This window comes from Bombus pascuorum, chromosome 5 (assembly GCF_905332965.1).
Source record: "Bombus pascuorum chromosome 5, iyBomPasc1.1, whole genome shotgun sequence".
Lineage (NCBI taxonomy): Eukaryota > Metazoa > Arthropoda > Insecta > Hymenoptera > Apidae > Bombus > Bombus pascuorum.
In genome coordinates, this window is record NC_083492.1 from 17,675,643 (window position 1) to 17,702,934 (window position 27,292).

Genomic DNA, 27,292 nt, shown 5'->3' on the forward strand with positions numbered 1-27,292 from the left:
TTCTGATATATCAGTATTAAAAGAAGCGAACTCGCAGAGGATTCGGGAGAAGGTGGAAGGGAAGAAATGTTTTCCTTTCACCTCTGTTAGGAGTGGCAGGAATGGTTCGAGAGGCTTGGGGAGTCTCGCGGTAGAGGTGGAAACGACCCATGAAAGTAACAGTGCCTTCTCCACCTTCTGCTCGACACTTAGTCTCATACTCCTTGCCCTGGAGAACGGTGCACGCGATTCTTTCAGTGTCCTTCGGTGTCGTCGTACAGGTACAAGGTCGCGAGTGCACCGGAAACGTGTGCACGGGGAATCGAGAAGTCGAGTCTATGCAAGCATAGTGCGCGATGTGCTCGACCTGAAGAGTTTCCAACGAAGACAATCGACAACCGGGGATCGATAATCAACCAACGAAAATGGATTGGGTAAGATCAGATACTCCAGCTAATTTTGTTAATTTTTACAAAAACGCGACTTACTTACTTAACGTCGAATTAAGTACAAGGATTGGCACACAGACGCAAGATCCTGTAAAGATTCTCTAGTCGTCTTAAGCACTTCAAAGGTGTTATTATTAACACCTTTGTCGATCTTTTCCTTTGGTAAAGAGTTCATTAAAACTTTATACGAGGAAAGACAGGTCTCTTTGAAAAGCCGCTCGAAAAATTTAGGTAAAAGTTCCACGAGTAACGGTAGCACTAAGGAACTTTCTCGTTCCGAGAATGAATGATAATCATGACGTAAAAAAATACCGTGTGAGTGGTTCGACGTTCATCTTCCTATGGCTTTTCGGTCTAGGTTGACCCGATTCTCATCCACGTTTCGACGGTTCGCTGTTTCAAGTTAATAGGCAACGTAGGGTGTTCTCTTACAAGCAGATAAATCGATAATCAAGAAATATGACTTGGACGTCGGAACTCGGCGCATCAAAAATAAACTTGCGGCACCGCAAAACTTCTTTAGGTCGTTGATCGATATCACTTTCTCCATACTTTATTCAGTAAATTATGACTGGTGCTAAACGTTAGTTTCTCCGAGGAAGAAAACAGCCTAGACCGTTGAAAGAAAGACGAGACAGAGTAGAAGGTAGAATCCTGGGGCAATCGTAGCATCATCGGACGAAATCCTCATAGAGCGACGCCGCGCGTTTTCAAAGTTGGGGCTGGGCTGACCGGATTGTTCGAGGGCGAGATCTACATGCATATCAAATACTTGAGAACGATCGTCGGCTTCCTGCCGGTAGAGGAGGGAGAGGAAATCTACCGGTTATTCGAGCCATACCACTGCCTTCAACTGCACACTTCACTTTAAGCCGCCGCGACAAGCAAAGAAGGAGCGAATGCATGTAGCAATTCGAGATTGCAAAACAGTCGAGGTCGTAACAGTTCTCTTTACCCGCTTTACCCAAACCAACCTCCTATCATCCTATCTACTTGCTCCGAAAATATCATTTTACATACATGCGTAAGTACTTAGATAGCTTCTTTTCATCAGAATCGTGCTACTTTCTCACCTATGGCAGAAAATAAACGTAGCATGTCCAAGCATCGAGATGAAGAAACGGTTACGCGCGTCCTTGGAAGAGTGATCCATTGCGAATAGGGCCGATCTAAGATTTCTGTAACGTTTACACAACGTGAAATTCGAAATGCTGCAGGCATTTTTCAAGAACCATTAACTAAACCATAGACGGAATCAATCGGAAATAATTGTGCAATCGGTTGACGCAACCAAATGTAAAATGTATAATCTATTCCGTTTAATTAAACGTTATCGCTTTCGTATCGTGGAGAAATCATAGAACGATAGCTAATAGAGCTTAGACGAACTTTTCTTATTTGAAGTAGCTTATAACGTCCTTGGAAAAAATGTAGGCAAAGGAATGTTTCGTTCGCTTACGGACGAACGAACGGAGAAAGCAGACAGTGGACGAAGACTAAAAGCGAGAGAAGAGAAGAAAAGAACGAAAAAAGTACTTGGAGCGTGCAAGGAAGGCCATCTGCTGACCTTTCAAAGACTCGTTCAGCGATCTTTCTTTTCCTTTTAGTCGTCGATTATGACCTGCCTCTTTACGGCAGAAAGTAAGCTTTTTTCATCGATAAAGAAATTAAAAAAGGCATGGACACATTTCACGTTAAATCGGGCATTCGATTTTACGATCTTGTTCCGATTTGCATTTTCGATCTCTCCTAACGACTCTAACCGGATTCCACGGATCTCGCATAATTTTCCATGTTTTACGGTCGATTTCTTGCGATTGTAAAATACAGAAAAAGAACGAAGCCAGGAATCGCCGGACCGAATACGGAACTGAAAATAGTGAAACGAAAGGAAAAACGTAAACGAATAAAGCAAAGAACGATGACCACCGGGCTCCATTATGTTGCGAATCGTCAGGATTCCCTCTGGTAATTAACAACGATAAAGAAGATTTAATTAAGGGTACGGTCGTACTATTAGTTTCCTAGTAAACAGAGCGAGAGTCCGATGCCTCGAAGCGAATTCCGTGGAAAGTAAAAGTGACCAAACCACGCTAGATTTATCCGCCAGAGACAGATCGACTAGACTCGGCTTTACTTTCGACTACATGTTCCATAGGGATGTGAAACAATAAATTACTCTTTCGTTTAAGGCTAATCGATTTTAACTTGGATTTTCAAAACCCAACAAGTAGTCTGCAGTTTAGAAACGGATGCAACTCGATGCAATTTCCATTATAGCTGATCCCGATCTTCAATTACCAATTGATCGACGTTAAGCGAATCCACGGTTAACGTTCTTTCTCAAGATTACTCATAATCGAATCTTACCAAACGATCGTTGCTTCTCCGTGCGATTCGCGATTGCGGCGATAATTGGAAATCTCAGAAACAGAAGGATATCGGAGCCGTAACCGAACGAAAATTTCATCACGATACGAGAAACGATATGGAATACAGGATTTAAAATAATGAAATTAATTATGCCATTGAACATGGTAGCCCTCGTTACAATGTCACACGAATCGTCCGGTAACCTTTGCAACTTGTTTACAGCTACCGGTACTAGATTCTGGATCTTCAAGGTTACGATAAAATTAACTATCTCTCATTTCGTTCTTTCGTCCCTGCGTGCCTGGAATATCGAAAGATCCTCGCGAGCGTGTTTGGCTTTCGACCTTTGTTTCGCTCGATACGAACGTCGTTGACACTTATTTTCTCAACGTGCCTGTTTTCCTAAACTCAGAAGATGGAATTCCCCATCTGTCGGACGAAATATTTCGAGAAGTATTTAACCTTCTACTTTTACTCGTAGAGCAACGCACGAGAATCCCGGTTCTAAATCTAAACTGACGCGACTCGTTCTACATAATACACGTATCGATTGATTCTCTGGAAAGGTCTCGGTGTTGAGTCATCGACAACGAGTAACGGAATTAAAGCGAAGGGTGAAGTCATCGAAATCGTCTGGACGTCAACGAGCCGTTCAAATGTCACAGGAACTCGAAGCGTGTCCAGTGGCGGTCGTACGGATCGAATGTAAATAAGTTGCTCGTTTGACGATTCGTCGCCAGTTCCATCCAAATTATCGGTTCCGATTGGAACGGTTGCGTAACCTGAACCTCGATAATTGCCACATATTACAGGGTATCGATCGGTGGCCGAATCGATGTAACTTTTGGTCCAAGTAACGCGTTCCTGTCTTTCCTGTATCGATAATTCCTACTACCCGCTGCTTTCACATCGAGTAATAGTCTTTCTTTTCGCACGAGGAATCGAAAGTACCTACGATTGACATTTCCTGGTAAAAACAATCAAAACTTGCGAATCATCTATGAAGTTCGAATTCAGGTCTTTACGGCTATTGCGGCCATTGAAATCACCGGACGGCACCTGCAATCTCTTTGCTAAATCTTTGGATAGGTACGAACAGAATCTTGGAATTCAACGAATAACGTTCAAATGTAATTACGCTTTCACTTCTAAACAACCAGTTGAAATATCTACATTTTCAAAGTTTGCACAGCGATAACTGATAGCAGTCGGAGCTTCCGTGACGATCGGAATCACCGAAATCCTCGTGAATATTTCCGTTCCGGTTATGAAACTTCCCGAATGGAACTCGTCAGTGGAGCAGGTGGTTTTCACGCGTTGCACACCGTATCGTTTGCAGTCGCTAGCCAGAACAATTTCCCGGTTGAAGCGCGCTTGTAGAGCTACGAGTCTGCCGTTCTCGTAGAAAGTTATTTGACATTTAGATAGGTCCGCGGGGAATTTTCGACTCACCCACGTCCATGTCAGCGTGCGGCTATACATACAATTTATTCAATCGCGACCGTTTTCTCTTTGCCACGCGATGTTCCGATTTTTAAACCTTCCAACGAGAAATCAAAATTTCTTCTCTTTATTCTCCTTCTCTTTACGGTGCTTGTAAACGATCTGCTTGTCTCGAAAAACGATATCACTTGGCGTTACTCCGTTGAAACGAAGAAGCAGAAAAATCGGGCGCACCCCTGTCGATCGTAGTTGTGGAATGCGCGATCAACGACGGTCGTTTCGAGCCTTCTCAGCTTCTTCTGCCGGCCGTGCTAATTATTGTTCTATCGTCAGGAATGACGTTACGACGTAACGTTAACGTAACGCGCTCGCTGGCCGAAACGTACGAGAAAGTCGTCGCGGAACGATGTTCTTTCTTCTTGCTTTCTCTTTACGCACTCGTTACGTAACGAGGAGTGGCTCGTTGGGTGTCACGGTCCTGTTCTATTTGCCGGATACGTCGATTTATCCTCGAGGTCTTCGATATAATCGGAATCTCCGCTGTATGTTGGCAGGTGCGCTGCTCGCCAACGCGACCCCATAACGACCACCGTTCATCGATCGATCGCTTCTCTTTCCACCGTTAAAACGTTATCCTTAGTATCTTAGTCGACGTGGGAGTTTTTAATATAGAGCGCACAAATCGCCGGATCTACCTCTAATACCACAATTCGAAACGGAGATCGATCATAGAGATAGATCGGATGAAAGTTTATAGCGAGTCTTTAACGCTACGATGATTAACACACTGTAGCCGCGGGCTACATCGAATAGCGTGTCTACTTATTCTGTCGATAAGTACATCTACTTATTTCGTTAATTTCGACGAGCCATGCTATTATCGCGTCACGATTTTTAGTATCATATTAAGAGCCTTCTTATGATAAACTTGCGCAAGATGCTAATTTCGTCCGTGATTTCGCGTAGAAAAATATGAAAATTGCTCGCGGCTGCCAAGTTCCGTCAAAATTTCAGACGCTGCTCATTCTCGCTTATGTGTAAAGAATGTTAATAATTATACTATTATTATTAAACGAAAAAAGACTGATTCTTGCACGTACGCATCGTGTTTACTCTAGGCGTAGATGAAGATAGGTAAGTACGCGGTCAGTTTCACCGTAGCACGCGTCATTCACGCTAACTGACCACGAAGCCATTTACACGCAGATACAGTTAATTATTCGTGCTCCGTAGACACATCGAATAACAAATTATTAATGCGCCGCATCGCTTTTCCGTTACAGGAGAACCGAACAGTGTCGCTGCTACTTTGCTTAAGCATTCTGCTCGCGACGATTCACAACGGTGAGTATATCCGAACGGAACTTGTACTTGGACAAGTAGTTTCGTGTCTCCGAGTCGATGGTGGAAGGCGAGACGTGCGATAGCTAAATTCCAGCTTGACTTATAATTTTCCGCAAGTTGAGAAACAGCCCGCGAATCGACACTGCGAGTTTATCCTATAAGACTGATTAATTAGTAACGATAATTATCGTCGCGATCGAATGGCTGAAAGACTATGATACAGTAAGAATAAAACTTGCGCTTGTTCCTGTCAAAATAGAAAATCCCGTCGACAAGGTTGGAACGACGAATAGCCCATTTACTTTGTGACCGAGTCTCTGATCTCTCTCCTGTAATTTCTCTAGCATAACCGGTGCAGCACGTGGGGATCGGTGCACGCACGCGGGTACAGTTTCACTGAACTCGCCAGATCTCGACCAGTGAAACGTATGCACCTTCTCGGAGAAAACGATCGAAGCAAAAACGGGGCCTCATTCGAGGTGTAGTCGATATGTATAGGGAAAGGGGCAATAAACTTCCAAAGTATGAACATTGTAAGCATAAGACCGTCGGGATATTTAATGCGGTCGTTCTCGCCAAATTTCTACCCCGTGTTTCGTAATCGATACTGTTGAAGTGATCGCCACTTCTAAGAAATCACCCAATAGACCTCATAAAAGATATAACTTAGAAAAAACGAAGCTGGCACCCCGCTGGGGGTAGTCACCCACATGCTATATTTACTTTTATTTTATTTTATTTTTTTTTTCACCAATAAGACATAACACTTTACCAAATGTCCATAAGGACAAATTGTAAAAAAACCAAAATAAAATAAAAAAAAAAACTTCTAAGAAAACTCTACATCTGGTCTTCGGTTTTCTCAAGCGCTGAGGCCATCGACAGCGCATAGACAAAGGAATGCGTCGATGACAGACCATAAGCGTTGGCTTCGGGGTTCTTTTAGTCTCAGGGTAACATTGCTAGTGTCACGTCGGAGACACAAAAGATCGCGAAATTAACGGATCGCCGGTGATCTCCTCGCGTCGCGGTTCGAACGAAATGATTCTTTCACGAATAGGGTGAAGAAAATAGAACTTCGTATGCGACAATGAGATTTATCGTAGAAATCTGACAGAGTGACGGTTACAACAGCGTGGTTCGGAATGTTAGACTGACTCGAGATGCCACAACGGACTGACTTAGCGCTAGTTTAGGAAGGTCCTTCTACCGAGAGTCTAGTCTCTTTGGAGGGGGCCCTTTTAATTATTGTTTCAACAGACGTGGTATGCGGGGTGTTCGGTCTATCTGGTTACTGAGCGGATGGTCCTCTTAAGTGTGTGACACTAGCGTGCGGATCTGGACCAGCTTACATTGTATTCCACACTTTGTACTTTAATATTCGCAATGTATATATACTTACAATACCTTACGATTTACCCACGCGTTTCTTTGATTCCACATACATCAAATCATAAAAGATATAACTTAGAAAAAACGAAGCTGGCACCCCGCTGGGGGTAGCCACCCACATGCTATATTTATTTTTATTTTATTTTATTTTTTTTCTTCACCAATAAGATATAACACTTTACCAAATGTCCATAAGGACAAATTGTAAAATAATCAAAATAAAAAAAAAAAAAAAAAACATACATCAAATAACCTTAACAGATACGATAATCGTTTTGTAGGAAAAAGCTTACAGTCGACGCGACGGATCATTTCGATAAAGATACGATCGCGATCTATCGCGTACGTATATCGCGTATTACGGTAAAACTCCATTTATCTGATCTTGTCGGTAGACAAACAGTTTACACAATTAGAATTCATATAATAGCAGCTCATCAATTTTCTTGCTATTATTTTTCGTTCAAGTAATAGAAGCTCGTGTTCGTATAAATGAATTCAATCGGTAAACGTTCACTTAATCGGGCATTAACGAAAATCTCGTTGCGACAAATGAAGATGTACTATATTCCAATGGAAGAAAGAACACTCGCAAAATTTCTCGCGTCGCGAGATTGCCAATCCTACTTCGCACAGCTATAGAACGTAACGTAGTTTCTAACGACGAGATCAACTGCTTCGGATCATTAAGTATACCGGACACGTATCCTGTAGATCTAACGACCACTAACTAATTTTTCTTGGATCGTAGGACGTCGTACTTAGGCGACAATGCTCGTTCAAGCATCGATAATCGGGATCAGAAATAAGAAACAGAGCGTTTTAGCGGCCTCGGTAGCAGGTAGACAGCGTGTTTGATACAGTTGCGGTAGGAATTCCAGATTTGCGGGTAACACCGCGTGTCTCGAGCCTCTTACCGATATTATCTCCGGTATTATGCGCCGCGCTTAACTCCATTACCGTCGCTGTAACGTTCATATAACGCGAAACTATCGCCAGCGTGCAGGAATGAAACAGAATCTCGGACGCTTTCTGTATCGCTGTCGATCTTTGCCCCGGGTCTAGTTCCTATTCGCTGCTCGATTATCATTATCCTGTCAGTCGTGACACAAACACGAATGCAAGCACAATTCCGCTTTGCGCGAAGCGTGCGAATCGAGGAAAACGATCGTGGAAACTTACGTATTACTAGTATATTGTTAGTGAAAATCGAAAACGAAAACAAACTTTCCAATTCGGTGTATAGAATTTCATGTTAGAAAACTCCTGGTGATAATGGAAGACCGGTAGCGACTGAAATGCAGTTGAACAGTGTGTTATCAGTGATCGATGGAACAAAATCATTGACCGAGTTGACGAGTCTCTATGCCACGTGGGTGGTCAGGGTCAGGTACGATCTTGATTCTGGTCTCGATTTTTACATTCTTTCTGGACGGCCTCGATTCGTGCGCGATCAGTGAAAGCATCGAGGATAATTCCCGATCGAAAGCGAGTACCGACAACGGTTCGTCAAGGCGACTGCAAATCGGGTTATCAATGAAGGAAACGTGTGAAAATAAAAGAGAAATCGCGACGTACCAGTCGCTGTGTTTCTCACTAACTATCTACGAGTATATACGTGTAATCCTAAATTACGAACACGACGTGCGATCACTGATGACCGGTTTTGACATATTTCCGGCATAATGTAAGTACTTGTGCATAAGCATTAACGAACAATTTGCGATTATCGACAAACTGGCACTGTTATCCGACGTCGGTAATTTTCTCCTCGTTAAACGGGTAAATAGCGATAAAAGTAGCAAGCACGACAGATTTTATTATACAGATTCGCGTCAGAAAGGCAATTCGTTTGAGTTAACGCGAGATTACAAGCATGAAAATTCGTGGCGTATGCGATTCGCGGATCTGTTTCTCGCTCGACAAATGAAAGTTCAATCGCGTTTCAATTTCTCCGCAAAGTTTCTCTGTCGACCACTCGTGCTTGTCTTTCTATGAAAGAGTTACGCTAGCTAAAGCGCCTGTACGAAATGAAATTAACAAAGGAATACTCGGTCTAACGTAGGTAACGCCGAACGCAAGATCGTATGCTATTATACAAACTGGTCGATCTATCGACCAGGCACTGCCAAGTTCTCACCGCAAAACATCAATCCGTATTTATGCACCCATCTAATCTACGCTTTCGGTGGTTTCACCAAGGACAATGCCTTGAAGCCTTTCGACAAATACCAAGACATCGAGAAAGGTATGACGAACAAAGAGAGGGAGAAAAAGAGAGAGAGAGAGGACGAGAAACCAGATTCGTCTGGACACGAAAAAAATTGCATCGATTAACCTTGCGCAACTTTTAAAGGTGGATACGCCAAGTTCACTGGCTTAAAAACATACAACAAGAACTTGAAAACCCTATTGGCTATCGGAGGTTGGAACGAAGGTTCCAGTAGGTTTTCTCCGATGGTTGCCGACCCTGATAGAAGACGAGAATTCGTCAAGAACGCCATAAAGTTCCTTCGAAAGAATCACTTTGACGGTCTCGATCTCGACTGGGAATATCCAGCTTTTAGGGACGGTGGAAAGCCTCGGGATAAAGACAACTATGCCAGCTTGGTGCAGGTAAAGTAACAAATAAATATCTCACCGATCTAGCTAATTGTTAACTGCCGAAACCATTCGTATTTGATTACAAAGGAACTGAGAGAGGAGTTTGAGAGGGAGTCTTCAAAGACCGGAAGACCGAGACTTTTACTCACGTTGGCGATGCCAGCTGGTATCGAGTACATCGACAAAGGCTACGATATTCCTAGATTAAACGAATACTTGGATTTCATCAATCTTTTATCGTACGACTACCATTCGTCTTACGAACCAGCCGTCGATCATCACTCTCCTCTGTATCCTCTGGAAGAGGACAACGAATACAATTACGACACCGAGTTAACGATCGTAAGATGTTTCGCAGTGTGGATCGGTGTGTGGAATCTTGTAAACGCTAACGCTGGCGATAACGTTTCCAGGATTACACTGTGAACTATCTGCTGAAAAAGGGTGCCTCTCCGGGCAAGATAATCCTAGGAATTCCAACGTACGGCCGATCCTACACGCTTTTCAACGAGGATGCTACTGACCTAGGTTCACCGGCCGATGGTCCAGGAGTCGAAGGCGACGCGACCCGCGAGAAAGGCTACCTCGCTTACTACGAAGTTAGCTTTTGCCCTTTATCATCGCGATACTAATTTTAAGATCAAATAATACGATGCCGCTTCCACAGATTTGCGAGAGCTTAGCGCAATCGGACGAGTGGCAGGTGGTTCAGCCGAATGCGAAAGCTATGGGTCCTTACGCGTACAAGGGAGACCAATGGGTAGGTTACGACGACGAAGATATAGTCAAGTTAAAAGCCAAATACGCGAACGAGAAGAACTTGGGGGGAATTATGTTTTGGACGATCGACAACGACGATTTCCGGGGCAAATGTCACGATCGTCCGTATCCTCTGATCGAAGCGGCTAAAGAGATGCTCTTGACAGACAGCTCGTAAGTATTCCGAGTCGACGAACCGCTGCTTTTCACAGTTTCAACGACACCGATAGTGACGTTTCCTTCGAAACTTCAGGAATACCGTTCAGAAGTCAAAGACAGCGGACAATCGTAAGAAACCCAGAGCCCAAGGTGTTCAGAGCAATACCGTAAGAAGAAAAGGTGGTAGACGAAGCACCACGACTGCAGCGCCTGCCCCGAAGATCCGAGCGTCCTCCTCGAGACCAAAGTATCGGACGTTTTCGCGTTCTAAACCAAGCGAAGAGGAAGAGGAGGATCAACGAGTCGACAGACGATCGTACGATCCATCCTCCGACGAAGAGGATAGCTCCGAGAGAGGAAACGCGGTTAAGACTGCGAACAAAAACGAAAGACCGAGCAACAAGAATAAAAGGAGATCGTCGAAAGATCGATCGAGTTCCAATGGGAATCGTAGAAAGCAAGCTCGCCGCAAAGAAGAAACCAACAGCAACTCGAACGAAAGATCGTTGAGCAATAAACTGACTACTCCGGAACCGCCAACGACACCCGATCCCGGGACAGGTAACTTAGCTGCGATATTTCGCAAACGCCACACAGCAGAAATATTAACTTTTCGTTTTCGATAGATTTCAAGTGCGAAGACGAAGGATTCTTCCCGCATCCCCGAGATTGCAAGAAATATTTCTGGTGTTTGGAGAGCGGTCCAGGAGGTCTTGGCGTAGTAGCGCATCAGTTTACGTGTCCTTCTGGTAATTCAATTGCAATTATCTCAAAATCCATTTCAGAGGTCGCCTACTCGTTCTAAAAATGATTCTCCTTCGATCGCGCAGGTTTGGTGTTTAACAAGGCAGCCGATTCCTGCGATTACCCGCGCAACGTTGTATGTCCTAAATCGAAAACGTCTCAGTCGTCCGCGTCGACGACCAGAGCGCCGATAACCGCTGCCACCAGCCGTACCACTTATCTCTATAGCACTACGCGTCGACCATCCCCCGAAAAACCAGACACGGAGGAAGAGTACGAGTACTACGACGAGGACGACGACGAAGTCGAAGAGGAGGATGAAGAAGAGGAAGAGGAAGAAGAGCCTAAAACGACTACCACTCCGAAAGCGCTTTTGTATAAAACGATTACCAGAAACAAGCCTAGTACGACTACGACTACGAGTACGACAGAAGCGCCTTCGACCACCTCGAAGGTTGGGAAGAATGAGCCTGAGATTACCGATATCGAGGACGAAGAGGATCCTAGGGTTATCAAAGAGCTAATAATGCTGATCAAGAAAGCAGGTGGTATAGAGCAACTAGAAAAGCAGCTGCTACTTCAAGACAAGAATGCTGACAACGGTGCGAATTCTGGCAGCGTAAACGCTACTCCTGCTACGATAAGTCGCACTTTGTACGAACGTGTACTGAATCGACAAGCTGGTAAAGTTACAAATAGGCAACGCACTTCTACGAATACAAATAACGCGAATGGGCCAGGAAGTGCGCAGTTCGAGGGACTGGACGAGGTTCCGGAAGTGAAGAGTTTGAGGCGCTCGCAAAAACCGCAATACGTGACCATCGAGAGACCAAAGTACGTGATATCGCACGTTCTGATGTTTCATTCGTTGCGTAACTATAACGTTTCCGTTCGTTTCGTTCCTTTGATACAGGCCGTCTACGAAGGAACCGCCGGTCGAAGACGAGCAACTCGACGAAGAAGAAGATCTCGATGAAGATAACACGGATGTAGCTTCATCCGAGGAACAGACTATTAGCAACCCTTTCTTAGCTAGCTCGACGCAGAGAGCGACGCCTAATTATATCAACATCAGACGCACTCGACCTTCCACCTCGAGGTAAGTGAAAGAGAATAAACGCAGGAGGACGATGTTGTTCTTGTAAACGTTGCAATGGAAATCCCTCAGATACGAGAACGATGTTGAGGAGAAAAATAAGAACACGGAAGAAGAGGCGCCTATTCCCAGCCGACGCCGACGTCCCAGCGTGATTCCCAAGTAAGTTTGCGTTTAAGTCAAAATCGCTGTTTGCCAGAAGTAAAAAGAATACAATTTCGGAAAGCGAATAATTTGCTTTTTTCGATTATAGAAATACCGAGACGAGTTCTTCCGAAAATACCAGAGATCAGGAATCTCGTTCATCCGCAAACGAAGAAAATCCACAGACAACTAAATCCAGGTTTCTATATCTAAAACAATCTCTGCCATTTAGTAAACTTCGAGCGACTATCTAATTATCTAATTATTTAAATATTCTTTAGGTATGTTAGCGTTCAAAGATTCAGAAGCACAACTTCACATCCTACGGAGGTTGTTTCGCAAGTGGCATCCACTAGCCAAGAACCAATCACGGAATCGATCTCGAGCGAAGCGACCGAAATCGATCAAAAGGTGGATACCACTACCGCGACGAGTCCAGTGATCAACATTTTACCTTCGACTGGCGTATCTTCGACACCGAACGATATCCTCGTCGACTCGGAAGCGGAAAAACCGATTCCGACAACGACCCCAGAGACTAGCTCGACTACCACCGAATCTGTGAAACTCGTCGAGGATTCGGCTACGGAAATCCTCCTAACTACGGCACCAGCGAACTTATCTACGTTGTCGGTTCCAAATACAAGGATCAACGCCGCATCGGTATCTCAGCCAAGGCCTTTTAGCTTTAACCGAAGAAATAGACCTACGACCGAGCCTACCACCACTCCGTTGCCACCGTCCAACGATCAGACGAGGTCCAAGGTGAGTATATCGTCGCGAAACCAAACGCGCTCGTCCTTTTTGGTAGGACGAGATCGATTAAGACCGAGGCAGGAGAACGCCGGTCGAAACGAGCCGACCACCGAGAACGAGCAAATCGAATCTTCTCGCGGCGGCGTTGTCAAAGAGACAGCGCACACTCGTGGAAGGTCGAAAAACAGAGGAGTGAGTAGATACACGCCGCCGACCTTCAGAGTTAGAAACGAAGATTCGTCCAACTCCGTGGTTAGAGAACGCATTCGAACTACGGAATCTCCTGTTAGCACGGCCATTGCCACAGATGCTTCGAGAACGCGGTTCCGCCGGCCAATTGCTAAAACCACCACCGAATCCACCAAAGCTAACGAACTCGAGGACAGTCCTATCGTTAGGATCGCCCAAGGTTATCCCAGAAGGAGCTTATCTTCGAGATCGAAAAACACGGTTAAGGACGAGATAGATAATGATAGAATCACCAACATCAAGGTATTCAAAAAGCCGACTGCATTGAACAGAGACGTGTACGCTAGAACCAGATATACGAGGAAAAGAAACAACGTAGAAATCGGTGAATTCAAAAAGGAGACGGAAGAAAAAACAAGCGAAGCCGCGCCAGATTTCGTCTACTCTTCTACATCTACTACAACAACCGATTCGATCGTCGATCGTTCTTTGAACGACACCACCATACCCGTAATTGTAACTACGACCGAACGACCGATCGTGAATTCTATAGACGAGACCGATAAAGTTTCATCTCCAACGACGATATCACCGAAAGCGCAAGAAACTACGATTACTGGTTTAGATACCGAGACGAACACCGTCGAAGCTGTTCGTACCACGGAATTGACGATAGAGAACGAAGTGAAGACGGAGACGGACGATCGAGTCGATCCTAGCGAAGGGCCCGATCAAGTCCTTACAACGACCGATAGCGCTATCGAACTGCAAGATTTTGATCCAAACGTAATCATCGTCCTTCCTACGAACAATACCGAAACGATTAACGAAGAGAATATAAACCTTGCTGCTCCGAGGCGCAGAAAAGTTCTGCTGAGAAGACGACCCGTTACATCGAGCACGACAGCTGCATCGCAAGCAGAACAAGAAGAAAATAAATTAATTCCCCGTAGGAGGAAAGTGATCAAGCGTGTTCGGCCGGTTCAAAGCACGGTATCCGCGGTAGATGCTGCTTCTTCCACGGAAAAGGATCAAATTTTACTTAGATTTCGATCTACGACTCCCAGAGAAGATCCGACGAGTACGATCGTTGCTGAAACGTTGGACGTTTCGACGGAAAATTTCGGTTTGTCAACGACCGAAACTGTGACGGCAGAAACGATCGACTTGGATATAACCGATGGTTTCACAGGAGTCACTTTGGAAACGTCGACCGCAGAAACTGCGATCAGTGACACTGGTTTCTCCGAACCCGATGTCGTTACGATGGCCTCGACGATAATCGATAATGTTACCGCCATTGCGGTCGATTCCACGACAAGCAAGGAAGAATGGACGGTGGAAACCGGTGCAACGGAATCAACCACGTCATCGAATTTCTTAATTAATTTCACCGACGCGAATGATATTTCGGATGAAACGTTACCATCGAGAAACGAACTCGACGCTCTGCCAACCACTATTTCGCAGCTCACTACACCTTCCGTGGCTTTCCAATCCAACCGTAGGTTAGAGACATACAATAGAACGTACTATTTAGACTCCAGATACGTGAGAAAGAAATTTGTACGCAGGCGGCCAGTTGCTTCTTCTTCTTCTTCGGAAAATGTCACCAACAATGGGTATCCAAACATAGAAACTTCGTCCCACGTGCCTTTAACTAGCGAGAGAAACGAAGTGGGTCTGTCGAAACGTAGAAAGAGCCTGTTCGTTCGTCGTAGACCGGTCTCCTCTACAACCGCGAGAACAATGGGATTTATCGAAGAAGATTTCATAGATGAGAATAAATTCGGCGACGAGAAGGGATTGCAGTTGGAAGCGCAACGCGATGTCGAAAATGCTACTCCAAGAATCAATCGAGCCTACGATGAAACCTTCTACCCTATTACTCCATCCGCCGCAAGGGAATCGGAAGAATTCTGGAATCGCTACACTACTCCATCGACCAGTGAAAGACGTTCACCGTTTCCGGTAACTCTACAAAGCGAAACGACACTCGATAAAAGCTCCGCAAACGTCGACGAATCCTCAGAAAACGAAGAAACCCATCAATCGGTATCCTTTAGTAATCGCTCACCAGAGATTCGCCCCCGTTATAGAGTCCCAGAATCGCTGAAGAAAACGGCGAGTGTGGAGGGTCTTTATTCTCTTGATTCGTTACCAGAAGAATCCGGAGAATTGAACAATCACAAATCTAGATATCAGAACTTTCGTCAACCGAGAACGCGTTACAAATATCGAGAGATAACGAGGAATCGGGGAGAAGAGAACGAAGAATCGTTTGCAGATGCTACGCAATCGCCCAGCTTCGACTCTTCGACGCAGGTGAGAACGCGTTTCTACGCGAGACGTCCAGTTTCCAGCACAGAACCACCGGTCACGGAGACTCTGATTCCAGCGAAGAAATTCGATTACGTGGCGGATGCTTATAGAAGGCAACAATCTCTACGAACGACACCGCGCAATCAAAACGAAGAGGCAGATTCAACTACTTGGACGAGTTTGAACGAAGAACGAGCGGAGGTTCAGAACTTCGTAGATGGAGATTACGTGACTACACCTTCTTCGCAACCGCTGGTGACGCGGTTGGTCACATCCGTCGAGGAATCGGCCACCACGGAAAGACAAAAGATTCTGATAAAAACGAAATACTCTTCGTTAACGTCGACCACGAAGATTCCCCTTCAGACTACGACCGCTCGATTGGAACATCCTGCTACTACAGTCTCCCCGATCTCCGGTACGCTGGAAAGATCTACGGATTCTCTGGATGAATCGGAAGGGAACGAGGACGAATCGGTGAATGAGATTCGCCAGGGCCAAGTCGAAAGATCCACGTTGCCCATAGAGGGTGAATTTCTTTATCAGGCACGATTCACCACGGAATCTCATGAATCGTCCACGATCGAAATCGAATCGGTGTTCAACAATTTGATCGGCAGTAGAGACTCTATCAAGTAATAAAACGCGTCTTCTCGAATCGTTCATCGATAATGTATATATATATATATATAGACACGATTATCCTTATCATTTATCATCAAAAATTCACAAGATATCTAACGATCTACGAGTCAAAAAATAGGTGAAAGTTCTCTCCTCTTCCGTCCTTCGTCGAATCACTGTCAACTCGTTTCCCCGATCTTGAATACCGGAACAAAGCTGCCAGGATAATCGAATCGATGATCGTCAAACCTCTATAGCTGACAACCAGAAAATCAGCATAGAATCACCGATATCAGCGCAGAGGATCGTCCACTTTCTTTACCTTCTCTCTCTTCTCGTTTAAGACAAAAAGAGATTGCCCCGAGAATGCTGAAAAGAGAGAGATCGAAGAGAAAGGTTTCGGAAAATCGTCATTAAGCGTGCTACCCTCTTCTGATTTTCAGGTCGCCAGCTCGGAAGTCAATAGACTACCAACCCTCAAGGAACTAATTGGTTATCAAACGAACGAATACGCCAGCAGTCCGTCACCTATATTCTTGAGCTTGTTTCCTCTTAGAACGAAGGGCGAAGAGATCTTATCGCATGAAAAAAACACGAACCGCATTCTCGAGGGAACAACTGTTCGGAATGATATAATTTTCAATGCAGAACCAACAACTTTAACGCCGAATAAGCATGATCAAAAGGAAGAGACAGGTTACGCGATACAAAATGATTTAGATTTATCCGTGGATAGTATAGACACGTATTACGTTGAGGATAATATGGCGATCGACGAAGACGATATTTCGTTGAATAACAAGAAGAGGATCGATCGACAGGATTCATCAACAACTGTCACCCTAAAACCTACCACCATGCGTGGTATTCCTTTAGTTGATTTATTGCAAAGCCAAGTCCCCCGTGGTTTTTATGTTACTAGAAGCGAAACGGAACATCCGGTACCAGAACAAGTAAAGAACGACGAATCAACCACCGAGTGGACAACATTGTCGATAGAAAACAAAGAAAATGTTTCTTCCAAGATCGCTAACGAAATCGAACAACCCAATGCAGGTAGAACGATTGTTACCGATTTTAACCATAATGATAGCGAAGAAAATTCCAAATCATCGACCCAAGTTATTACAACTTTAAAACCCGATTTTTCCACAAAGGGTAACGAAGTTAAAGACAGAGACGAAAGTACAGCTCCATCGACGAATCGAGCGCAAACAGAAAAAGATATAGATCTCTTTACAGAGATACCAAGTTTGGAAACAAATGCAGCACCTTCGATTTCTATACCTGTAATTTCTCCGACCGATTCACCTGTTACATTTACTTCTCTATCCTCTAATGAACCCGAGTCTATTGTTTCTACAACCAGTGAATCCTTGACTAATGACGACGCTACCCTGTCTATTAAAAATACTGACTCCACTTCAACCTCTGTAACCGAAGTACAATCTAATTTCACGACTAAAACAAACATCTTAGAACCCGTAACAGAAGCAGGATTGCATATAGATAATGGAACGCATGCTGCAAATTTGCAAGAGAATTATTCGACAGACGAAAAGGTCAGTATCATTCAACAAACTGGCGAAGCTAGAAGAAACGTGGTGAAGGATGGCGAAGAATCGAAATTGAGTTCATCGTTGTCAACCACGACGCGTCCTTCTACTCAATCCGAAAGATCGACGAATAAATTTAATCGCCGCCGACAAAGGATCGAATTTAATCGTAATCACGAGTTTGGACGTAAATCTCAAGACCGTAGGCAGGATCATCGTTATGTAAGCCCACCGAACGAAGATGAAAAGGATTCGATAAAAGAAACAAGGAGAACGCAACATCCTCGTCGTAGAGTTATTAGTTACAGAGGGCGACACCGCAGACCTGTTGTTACTGGTACGGCTGTGAACGACTCGTCTGCCTCTAATACAACCACTCGTACAACTAATAGCACGGTCAACGACGATGATAAACAGAAAGTAACGAAGAAATCAGCTAAGGAGGAATCCGAGCAAATCGAAGCGATAACTGGCTCCACGAAAAGAAGGAAAGCGGGTAATTCTGTAGAAAATCGAAATAATGGAGAAAACGCGAACAAGGAAGAGACAAGCGTGGAAAAGAAGGTTGTGCCAAAGGCAAATCTTACCGGAAAAGAAGCAATCTCCAAAGAAGAACGTCTTCGGATCGAGGAAAATATCGGTCGATCCGAGTCTGAGGTCAGTCTAGACTTTAAATTTCCTACACTTGCGACTTGCGATGACATAAAAAAAGAAGTATAACAATTTCATTACAATATGTAATTCTAACTCAGACGCTATCGCTCGCTGTCCCTCTCCCTCCCTTTCTCTCTCTTTACATCTAACTAAACAAAGTGGGATACGCAACATTCACGAACCGTAAATAAAAACGACAAAACCGATCAGGCCTCCTTGTAGTTTATCCAGACATCCGGACGAAAAAAGAACAAAGCTACTCGTCGATGACTTTAAAAGCATACGACAAAGCGCAGATCGATCGCGGCATTCATTTCACGCCATAACGAAAGAAAGGAGTTGATCCGATTCTTCTGTGACAACGATTAACGAAAAAAATCGTATAACAGCAGGAGGAAAAGTGTTTCAGAAGGGATCACTATCTACGGAAGAAATTCATCGAGCATCTTTTCTGCCATCTTCGCCATAATCTTCACCTACCACTGATTTTACTCTACCCTCAAATCAATTAACACTATTTTTTCTTTTACGAGACGTGTGTCGCATATTTTAGGGCGCCTGCGTTACGCTTATTTTGTTTCATCTTACGATGTATTTTAACCCTTTGTGCTTTGCTCCTTTTACATATATGTATATTTACCGCGAACTCGACGATTATGAAACTTTCTCTATAACCTTTGTTCATCGATGCTTGTGAAATGGCAGTAAAATGTCAACAGTGCAAAGGGTTAATGCTTAGCTACGAAATTCAGCAATTTAACACAAGAATGAAGTGCCATTGTTGTCTCGCGTGCTTATTCTCTAATTATTCTTAGCTCCTCTTCTCTCATGTATCGTTTCAGTGCTTTCTAGCCCTGAATACGATTATTCAAAATAAAATGGCCAACATGTCAATCGGTATAAGTCTTACGATGTTAAACTGAAGCGCAAAGATTACAAACGTTTAGGTGAAGGGTTCTAGGGCTCTTGATACCTCACTGAGATTCGTTACAACACGCTATCTACGAGCAATTAATACGACATATTTTGAATTTGTATTATTCGCGCCATAAAATTCCAAGCATCTTGCGTTTCTGTTATGTTATCTCCTATCGAGGTAATGTTTCACTAATCACATTTTATTAATCGGTTATAAAAAAAATCGTTCACGAACTCGTTCTCGACGTATTAAATACTTCATAACATCAACTTCTTGTTGATAACTTATACCAATTGACCGTCGACTAATATTTTTTGATTGATCGATGAGAAAATTTTACTTACCGTTCCAACGAACAGAGACGAAATACAATCTGCGTATGCTCTACGAACAGGTGAATTCCTCGAAGAGTACGGTAACATCTCGTACACCAGGAAATTTGCCATCAACCAGGTTGAGGAAACCCACTACATTCAATTTGGCGACATTGCAAAGCAAAACTTCCAACACATTCGCGAATCATCGAAGAACTCATTCGAACGACGGAAAGTCTCAAACTCTTGTTAACGAAAAACTCGGTAAGTGATGATACGACAATATAAAATCTACACATAACCATGATACTGTACAACTCGAAACTCTGTAACATGATCGCGCCGCGTCCCGCCAATTATTGCGAAGCACAACGCCGCGTCGACCAAGTGTCGTACCATTGGAAACGTGTGCGTTTGCGTAAACGGTTATGTGCGCGACATGTTTGAAATTCAAATCTGCTTTAATCGAATAAAATACAAATTTTTCGAAGAATATATTATTAAATAATTGTGGAAATAATTTACAGACACGTTTCTATATTGTGTTTTAGATGCCGTGGATGAAAGAACAGAAACACCGAAATCTGAAAAAGATATCGATCAAAGTAGTAGAGCACAAGAATTCGCGGTGACTTTGGCAGATCCACCGTCTCCACAAACATCAGCTACGGGTACACTCAACTTGTTAAATCCTCCACCATCAGATTTTTTAATTTATATAAACTAAAATATTAGGTCGCATATTTCACTCTCGTTCATGGATCACTTGGGACATAATTTCTCATTGCACCGCAATTTTCGACTTATATTTTCTCATACTCTTCGAACCAATCGATGAGGACGATACTTTTCCATTTACTTACTTCTAATTCGTGTACTTCTTCTATTCTGATACTCAAACACTATAAAACCTTTAAGGAGCCGAGGTTACCATCAAGAACTAATCACATTTTATTCTTATTGAAGATGTACTTCATTGTTGGGGGTCTAATGGAAGCTAATCAACATCTTTCGAGAACTCTACCTCGTCGACTTCATAATCGTTCACCTGTTTTGCTAATATTTTTGTCCTTTCCATACATTTCTACTCTATTATAATTGCAATCATGTTCTTCACCTTTTCCATCACCGTCTGTATCAACGCCCAATATGAATACTAATGCAATTATAACTTTTACGCACATTGATACTCTTTCCCTTTTTGCCTGTATCCTTACGTGTGCAGGCACATCTCGTTCTTCACGCTGGATAAATCATATGCGTGCTGATGCATCTTTTATGTTCTTCCATGGGTGCTAACGGGATTCTTCTAGTCTCTTTTGTTTTCGGAGATCGAATAACTAATCGAGTTACACAATCAGGTCGACCACCGTTAAGGAACGGTCTGAGGCGCAAAATAAGCACTACGGTTGCACCTAGAACGGACGCGACAACAAGCAGGGCTACCCTCAGATTCACCCCGAGTCTCAGAGATCGACAAAAGTCAAAGACGAAGGATAAAACTCTACAAAATGTAACGACAAGACCTAGGCGACCGCCTGTTATCGACTACGATTATTACGAGGACGAGGAGGAATCGGTGGTTGGAAAATCTACTTTCAACGGAAAACTCTTCCTCACCAGCAAAGGAACCTTCCGATGTCTGGATCAAGGCAATTTCCCACATCCCTATTCTTGCAAAAAATTTATTACTTGCGCCAGAATGGTGAACGGTCAGGTAATCGGAGCTGAGTACACTTGTCCCGATAAACTATCCTTTGATCCGGTCGGTGGTATTTGCAATTGGTCAGCCGGACTTGGCTGCAAAGAATAATTTCTCCTAAATCATTAATTGAACGATGTCTTAAAAGTCGCATAGATCAGACATAAAGTAATTTTTAATTCATATTTAAACTAAATCATGACCAATTCATTATACAACGAACAAGAAAGATTCGGCTGAATTTTTACAAACGCATGTAGCCATATCTAACGGAAATGAAGCGTGGTGATATTATAGTTAAAAATTTGTCTGTAAATATTATAGTTATTGTATATACATAGATCTAGTTTACTTTATTGCATGGCGTATCGATGAAATAACTTAAGCGTTAGTACATGTAGTACCGAGAAACTTAATAAAGTGTATCTTTGTAAAATACATGTACTTGTAAGACTCTTTGCACTCGATCAAAAAAGTTGAATCGGAATTACATATATAATAAGTTTTACGTTTGGAATAAAAGCATTCATTTTTAACCACACTGTTAGAAATTTTTATTTAAATAGCCTTTGTTATATCGCCCACTTGATATGACGCATATTAGGATACGTTAAAAATAACTACCCAATCTTGTCGCTTTATTTTCGATACAAAACTTGAACGGTCCTCTCTCTCTCTCTCTCTCTCACACACACACAAACTCTCTTTCTCTCTCTCTCTCTCTCTTTCTCTCTTTAAAGACCATTTTTTATTTTCTCATAGTTTGATTTTACAATGCTTTTTGTTATTAAATTAGCTGAGGAAGATGGAACTGATAAAACAAAAATAGGTAGAATAGTTGACAAGTGTAATATGCAATACGATACGATTGTCCAACTGATGTTTAGATCGAATTAAGACTGTAAAAGTTACATTAAATGATTTAAAATTATAAGAATTATAATTATACATATATGTGATTATTAATGAGAATGTATACGTATACACAATACGATATGAACGCATCAAAAAATTTGATTTTCAAAGCTATTTCTTTCGGCTATACATACATTGAACACATATGTACTTGTTACAGATTCATTATGTTTCGATATCAAAATGAATGTTCATAATCTCAACCTTCTGTGTATGTATGCGTGTGCGTGCGCGTGTGCATGTGTGTCTGTGTATTTATATATATATATATATATATATGCCTCAGTATATACTGTTCAGTAGATCTCCCCAGTTCTTTTTATGTTGTTCATTTCTATAAAAAGCCCAATAATAATTTTATTTTTTAACAAAAATAAATATAAGAGGAATTAAAGTGAACTCGTAAAACGCGTTAAGATACATATTAAAGAAGCACTAGTTCAAAGCAAAAAACGTCACAGTACTTTTTTCTCCTTTCGAATAAGTAATTGCATTTCACACACGAGCGTCTTCCATGACTTTAAATAACAATGATTCGATAAAATGATATTTAGACTGCTGAATACAAATTGTGATCTAATAAACATGACACAAAGAATGGCGGTTGCTATTTGAAAATTTTACATAATGGGTCTTATATTACAGTGGCCTTTCATTTATCACTTCTGTCAAATATTTATAAAAATAAATACTTTGAAAAAGTGGCTTTGTTTTACTACCATAATTAATTATCGGAACAATAATAAATAATCGTTTAATTCAAATAAATAAATAATTTGCTTTCTTTAGCATCGTTTCGCATTATTATTTAATATACGATTTACGAAATGTAAAAGCGGCCCCCCCCACCCTCTTTCGTTAAGAATTCGTTATGCCGCTTATTATAAAAAAATATGAACGTTGTGTTCGATTTCGAGCGTAGTATTTTCTGGATTCTTAGCGAGAAAGTCGTTTCGTACGTATGTACGAATTTCCAAATATTCGTTTATATCGTTAATATTCTTAATTTATACACACATTATGAATTTCCGCATATTTTACGAACATCGATTTGCGCCTTACGTTTGAATCTGAGTATCTGTTTCTTTACGAAGCTTTATTTTATAAAAAAATAAAGAAAATCCCATCATCTCCTGTTGGATTATATATGAATAGGAACTGTAAGATACTCGTATCTAGTTTTTCAACTGAAACAATCATCTCTTTTAGAGAAATCAAACCTTTCTTTCCAAGGAGAAATTAAGCTACCTTTTGTATGATATGATTTAAACAGCTTTTCCAAAAATATACAAATACTTCCAATAAAATGGAATTTTTTGAACAATATGTACGACTGCAATATCGATGCACGCGAAAATTGTACGTAATAAACCGTTTAATCACGTTTTCCATTTTAGCATATTAATCATTTATGGAACTATATTATCCTCTCCTTTTCTGGAACGTTTACGGAAAGGAAATGCTTATTATCCTCTCTATTATTGGTACTCGTGTGACTTCTCGGACATGTTTATATACAATTGAAACATTAACTTACTAATTATAGGACTCACCGTAGACATAGGCAAGAAGCAAACGTTCTAGAAGAATCTGTTGTATTCGATTGTGCTACTCTTTTAACGTCAAGGTATCTAAATTGTGTATATTTATTGTCACTGTACAGACTTATTTAAGTACGGACCACCTTCATCGAGCGCTATACGTCAATTTCATCTCGTTTTAACGATAGAGAATAGACATCTTAGTAAATATCAGTGTATCAAAATTTATCGGTATAGCTCTCAGGTTCCTTTACGTTAAAAAAATATCACGAATAAAAAATTGCTAACACTCGTGACACGTATAAACGTATTAGAGCCTTTTCATCCCAAACGCTCCGAATATTATACTACATTTCATGGGGCTAGTCAATGATTCTTTGATCGCGTTGAGATTCTCAATTTATAAAGATGCGTTAGAGTACCAAACCTTGCGACATACGTTTCAAATAACATTTCATCTGCTTTTTAAAATGGAAATCGTCCAAAAAGTTTTCATGATTTTTGATATGTATCCTTACAAATCTGATTCACCGTATAGAGCAGTAGAGAATGAACGATAATCCAATGCTCCGGGGATTGCATTCGGTCCTTTGTATGGAGGCATTCGTTGAACACAGTATTCAGCTTGATCAGGTGGCAATTCTCTCCTCAGTTCATCGGCCAAAATGTATGGCTAAACGATACAAATAATAATTAATTAATATTTCGAAATAAAATTGTGATCATTTAGATAAAAATATGCAAACCTTGTCTCCAGCAAGTATACGGAAACTATCGATTACTTGCTCGGCTGTGTCTGTATCTGTAGATTCGCGAGTCATAAAGTCTAGGAACGCATCGAAATGTACGTAACCAGAATTATTTGGATCGACAATAGCCAGAATACGCTGGAAATCGATGTCGCCTTGCCTATCCTTTCCAATGGAATAACCCAGAGAAACAAGACAGGATTTGAATTCATCAGGAGCCAATCTACCTGTACGGTTCTTGTCAAAATGATTGAAACTACTACGAAATTCGTTAAGTTGTTCTTGCGTAATGCCCTGCAATACACATTAAATTTATTTTAGTCGTTGGAAGAAAGATGAGGAAATAATTTAAAAGAAAAAGAACGTTACCTTCGAATCTCTAGTAAGAATTTGGTTTTCGACTTCATTAATGTTACGATTTATTGAGGTAAGTAATTGCTCCCATCCAACTCGTAAAGTTTCCATCGTATATTGAGTGTATCGGTTCTCAAATATCATGCCTTCTTGGACAGCTTGGTGAATCTTCTCCAGTTCTTCAAGATGAGCTTTGTATTGATAAACCGCTTGTTCATATTCTTTCAGACGATGTAATTGATCTTCCAAAGTACCCTGAAGACCAAGGCCAATAGCTGTAACTGCGTCTAGTTGACGTTCTATCCACGGACCAACGGCATTAGCTTTCTCAGCAAACTGTCGTCGAAGTAATTCATTGTTCTGTTGTTTGCGAAGTTCCGCTTGCAGTGTACCGTCACGCTGAGGTACAAGTTGTCTGACATCGCTCCATTTCTTCGTAAGATCCAAAGCAGTGAGAGTAGTGTACGGATTTTCAAGACCTCCCGGAATTTGGAACTGTTTGACTATTGATTCAACTTCACGCACTAATCCCACAATAGCATTGTATTCCTTATCAGCTTCTCCAAGAGTTGCTTTAAACGCAGCATGAGCATCCATTAAACCTTGGATTTCCTCCATCGTATGAACGATAAACATATCAACCAGATCTTCCCTGGTTCCATCCAACCAATTATTGAACGGCTAAAAATGATGTCATAATCATTACATTGCGGAAAAAATTTTTTATCACATACATAATAATATAAACTTACAGCAGCTCGTTTAGCGAATTCCAAATGTAGGACGTCGATCTTTTCAAGAATACGTTCGGCCTCATCTAACGCCTGACGTCTACGTTGGGTAAGAGTACCCAAGCGATCCCATTGGTCGCAAATTCGTTGACATCTAGCATTAACGGACGCACTATCGTGATACTCCAAGGTACTAAAAAAGAAAGTACCAATGTTATTATGAACATATCTTCAAAATAATTTGGTGCAAGTATTTCGAAAAATTACTTGAGCTCTTGAGCAATGGCAGCTATCTGTTCCACGCGATCCTGATGTGCCGCAAGATCAGATTCGAAAGCTTCGTGCTTTTTCTTCAAAGCTTTAAGTTCATTGAGTTTGCACTGTCGGAAATGTTGTGATGTGAGCATCTCTTCCTTTCCAGTGGTCCATTCTTCATGAGCATCGGCTTTATGTTTAAATTTCTGAGCCAAATGTTCCAAACGCTCAAGACGCATCATTTCCGACAAGAGCCATTCTTCGAATGACTTCTCTGCCAACTCTAAACCTATAATCGAACCAAATGATCTTGGTACTTTCGTCAAAAGTACTTAGTTACTTCGTCATCAGAGTTGACACAAGTGTTAGAATATTTTACCTTTCCAAGCCTTATTTATATCGGATACCATTTTTCCTTCGGTTGGCATATAAGCAGGTCGATTGCTCAGTCGCAGTTTCGTTTGTAAAGTGTTAAAATTCGTTTCGAGTTTGGCTTTCTGCTCAACTCGCGGTGGTTTATGCTTACGACGGTACGTTCTATATTCTTCTAATTTTTTCTGACAACCGGCAAGGGAATTATCGGTCTGACGACTAGCCAACCAAGGCATGGTTCGTCTTATCCATTCCAGTAAATCAGATGCCAGTCGTTCGTATTCTTCCATGAGTCTCTCATTTTCTTGATTCACTTTTAGAACTTTGCATATTCTGTTCGCGGCAGTCTCTGCCTACAATAAAAAGTAGAAGTTCGTCTTATGAAACGGAGATCTTTGATGTATCGTTGTAACCGCTATATGTACTTCGATATGTTTGGGTAAAAGCATATCATCAGAAATATGTTTCCAATTTAGTTGTGGTTAAACATTCAACGAGTAAATTGTACACAGATAATATGATTTTTATGTGTTATAGGTTAATTTCAAATGCAAACACACACCTTTTGTGCACCGCTAAAGCAGTGGTAGTATGAGGAAACGTAGGTCATCACAGCTCTCTCATCAGGCATTGCTGTATTTCGCATATCTAGAAAAACACATTCGGAAAAACTCAAACCATGCAATGTTAGCTTAAGAATGTCCACTGAAAAATTTTGTTTGTCTTCTATCAAGGAATTTTAATTGATATTTGTAATTCTCATTGATGTATTAGAAATATATTAATTGTCTCTAGCTAATATCATGAATTGGTTGTACAGTGTACATTGTAGGGGTAACAGAAACAAACCTAT

At 41.9% G+C, this 27,292-nt stretch overlaps 2 protein-coding genes across 7 annotated transcripts in view; one reads left to right on the plus strand and one right to left on the minus strand.

Annotated features, from left to right (window-relative positions):
* On the plus strand, positions 1-21,960 carry LOC132906749 (mucin-5AC). Of its 2 annotated transcripts, XM_060959214.1 has the most exons (18): positions 1-413; positions 5,528-5,588; positions 9,046-9,228; positions 9,337-9,596; positions 9,672-9,926; positions 9,998-10,183; positions 10,252-10,517; positions 10,597-11,063; positions 11,129-11,251; positions 11,333-12,080; positions 12,160-12,345; positions 12,415-12,504; positions 12,596-12,685; positions 12,768-13,251; positions 16,821-18,590; positions 19,901-20,084; positions 20,372-20,491; positions 21,182-21,960. In XM_060959214.1, the coding sequence occupies exons 1-18, from the start codon at positions 405-407 to the stop codon at positions 21,631-21,633; spliced, it is 5,934 nt and encodes a 1,977-aa protein (XP_060815197.1). In that variant the 5' UTR covers positions 1-404; the 3' UTR covers positions 21,634-21,960. The 2 variants fall into 2 exon arrangements, with proteins under 2 accessions (XP_060815197.1, XP_060815198.1); XM_060959215.1 differs by lacking the exon at positions 16,821-18,590 and having other exon boundaries at positions 11-413.
* The window catches only part of LOC132906758 (alpha-actinin, sarcomeric), a 14,289-nt gene continuing 8,676 nt past the window's right edge, over positions 21,680-27,292 (minus strand). For 3 of the 5 annotated variants that reach the window (XM_060959253.1, XM_060959252.1, XM_060959250.1), the window contains exons 6-11: positions 26,447-26,792; positions 26,080-26,356; positions 25,834-26,005; positions 25,097-25,762; positions 24,725-25,021; positions 21,680-24,651 (exon numbers count right to left, since the gene is read on the minus strand). In XM_060959253.1, coding sequence (XP_060815236.1) covers positions 24,493-24,651; positions 24,725-25,021; positions 25,097-25,762; positions 25,834-26,005; positions 26,080-26,356; positions 26,447-26,792 — 1,917 coding nt within the window. In that variant the 3' untranslated portion in view covers positions 21,680-24,492. Of the gene's footprint in view, positions 24,652-24,724; positions 25,022-25,096; positions 25,763-25,833; positions 26,006-26,079; positions 26,357-26,446; positions 26,793-27,001; positions 27,088-27,292 lie in introns of all 5 variants that reach the window. The other 2 variants (XM_060959251.1, XM_060959254.1) reach the window with 1 other exon arrangement.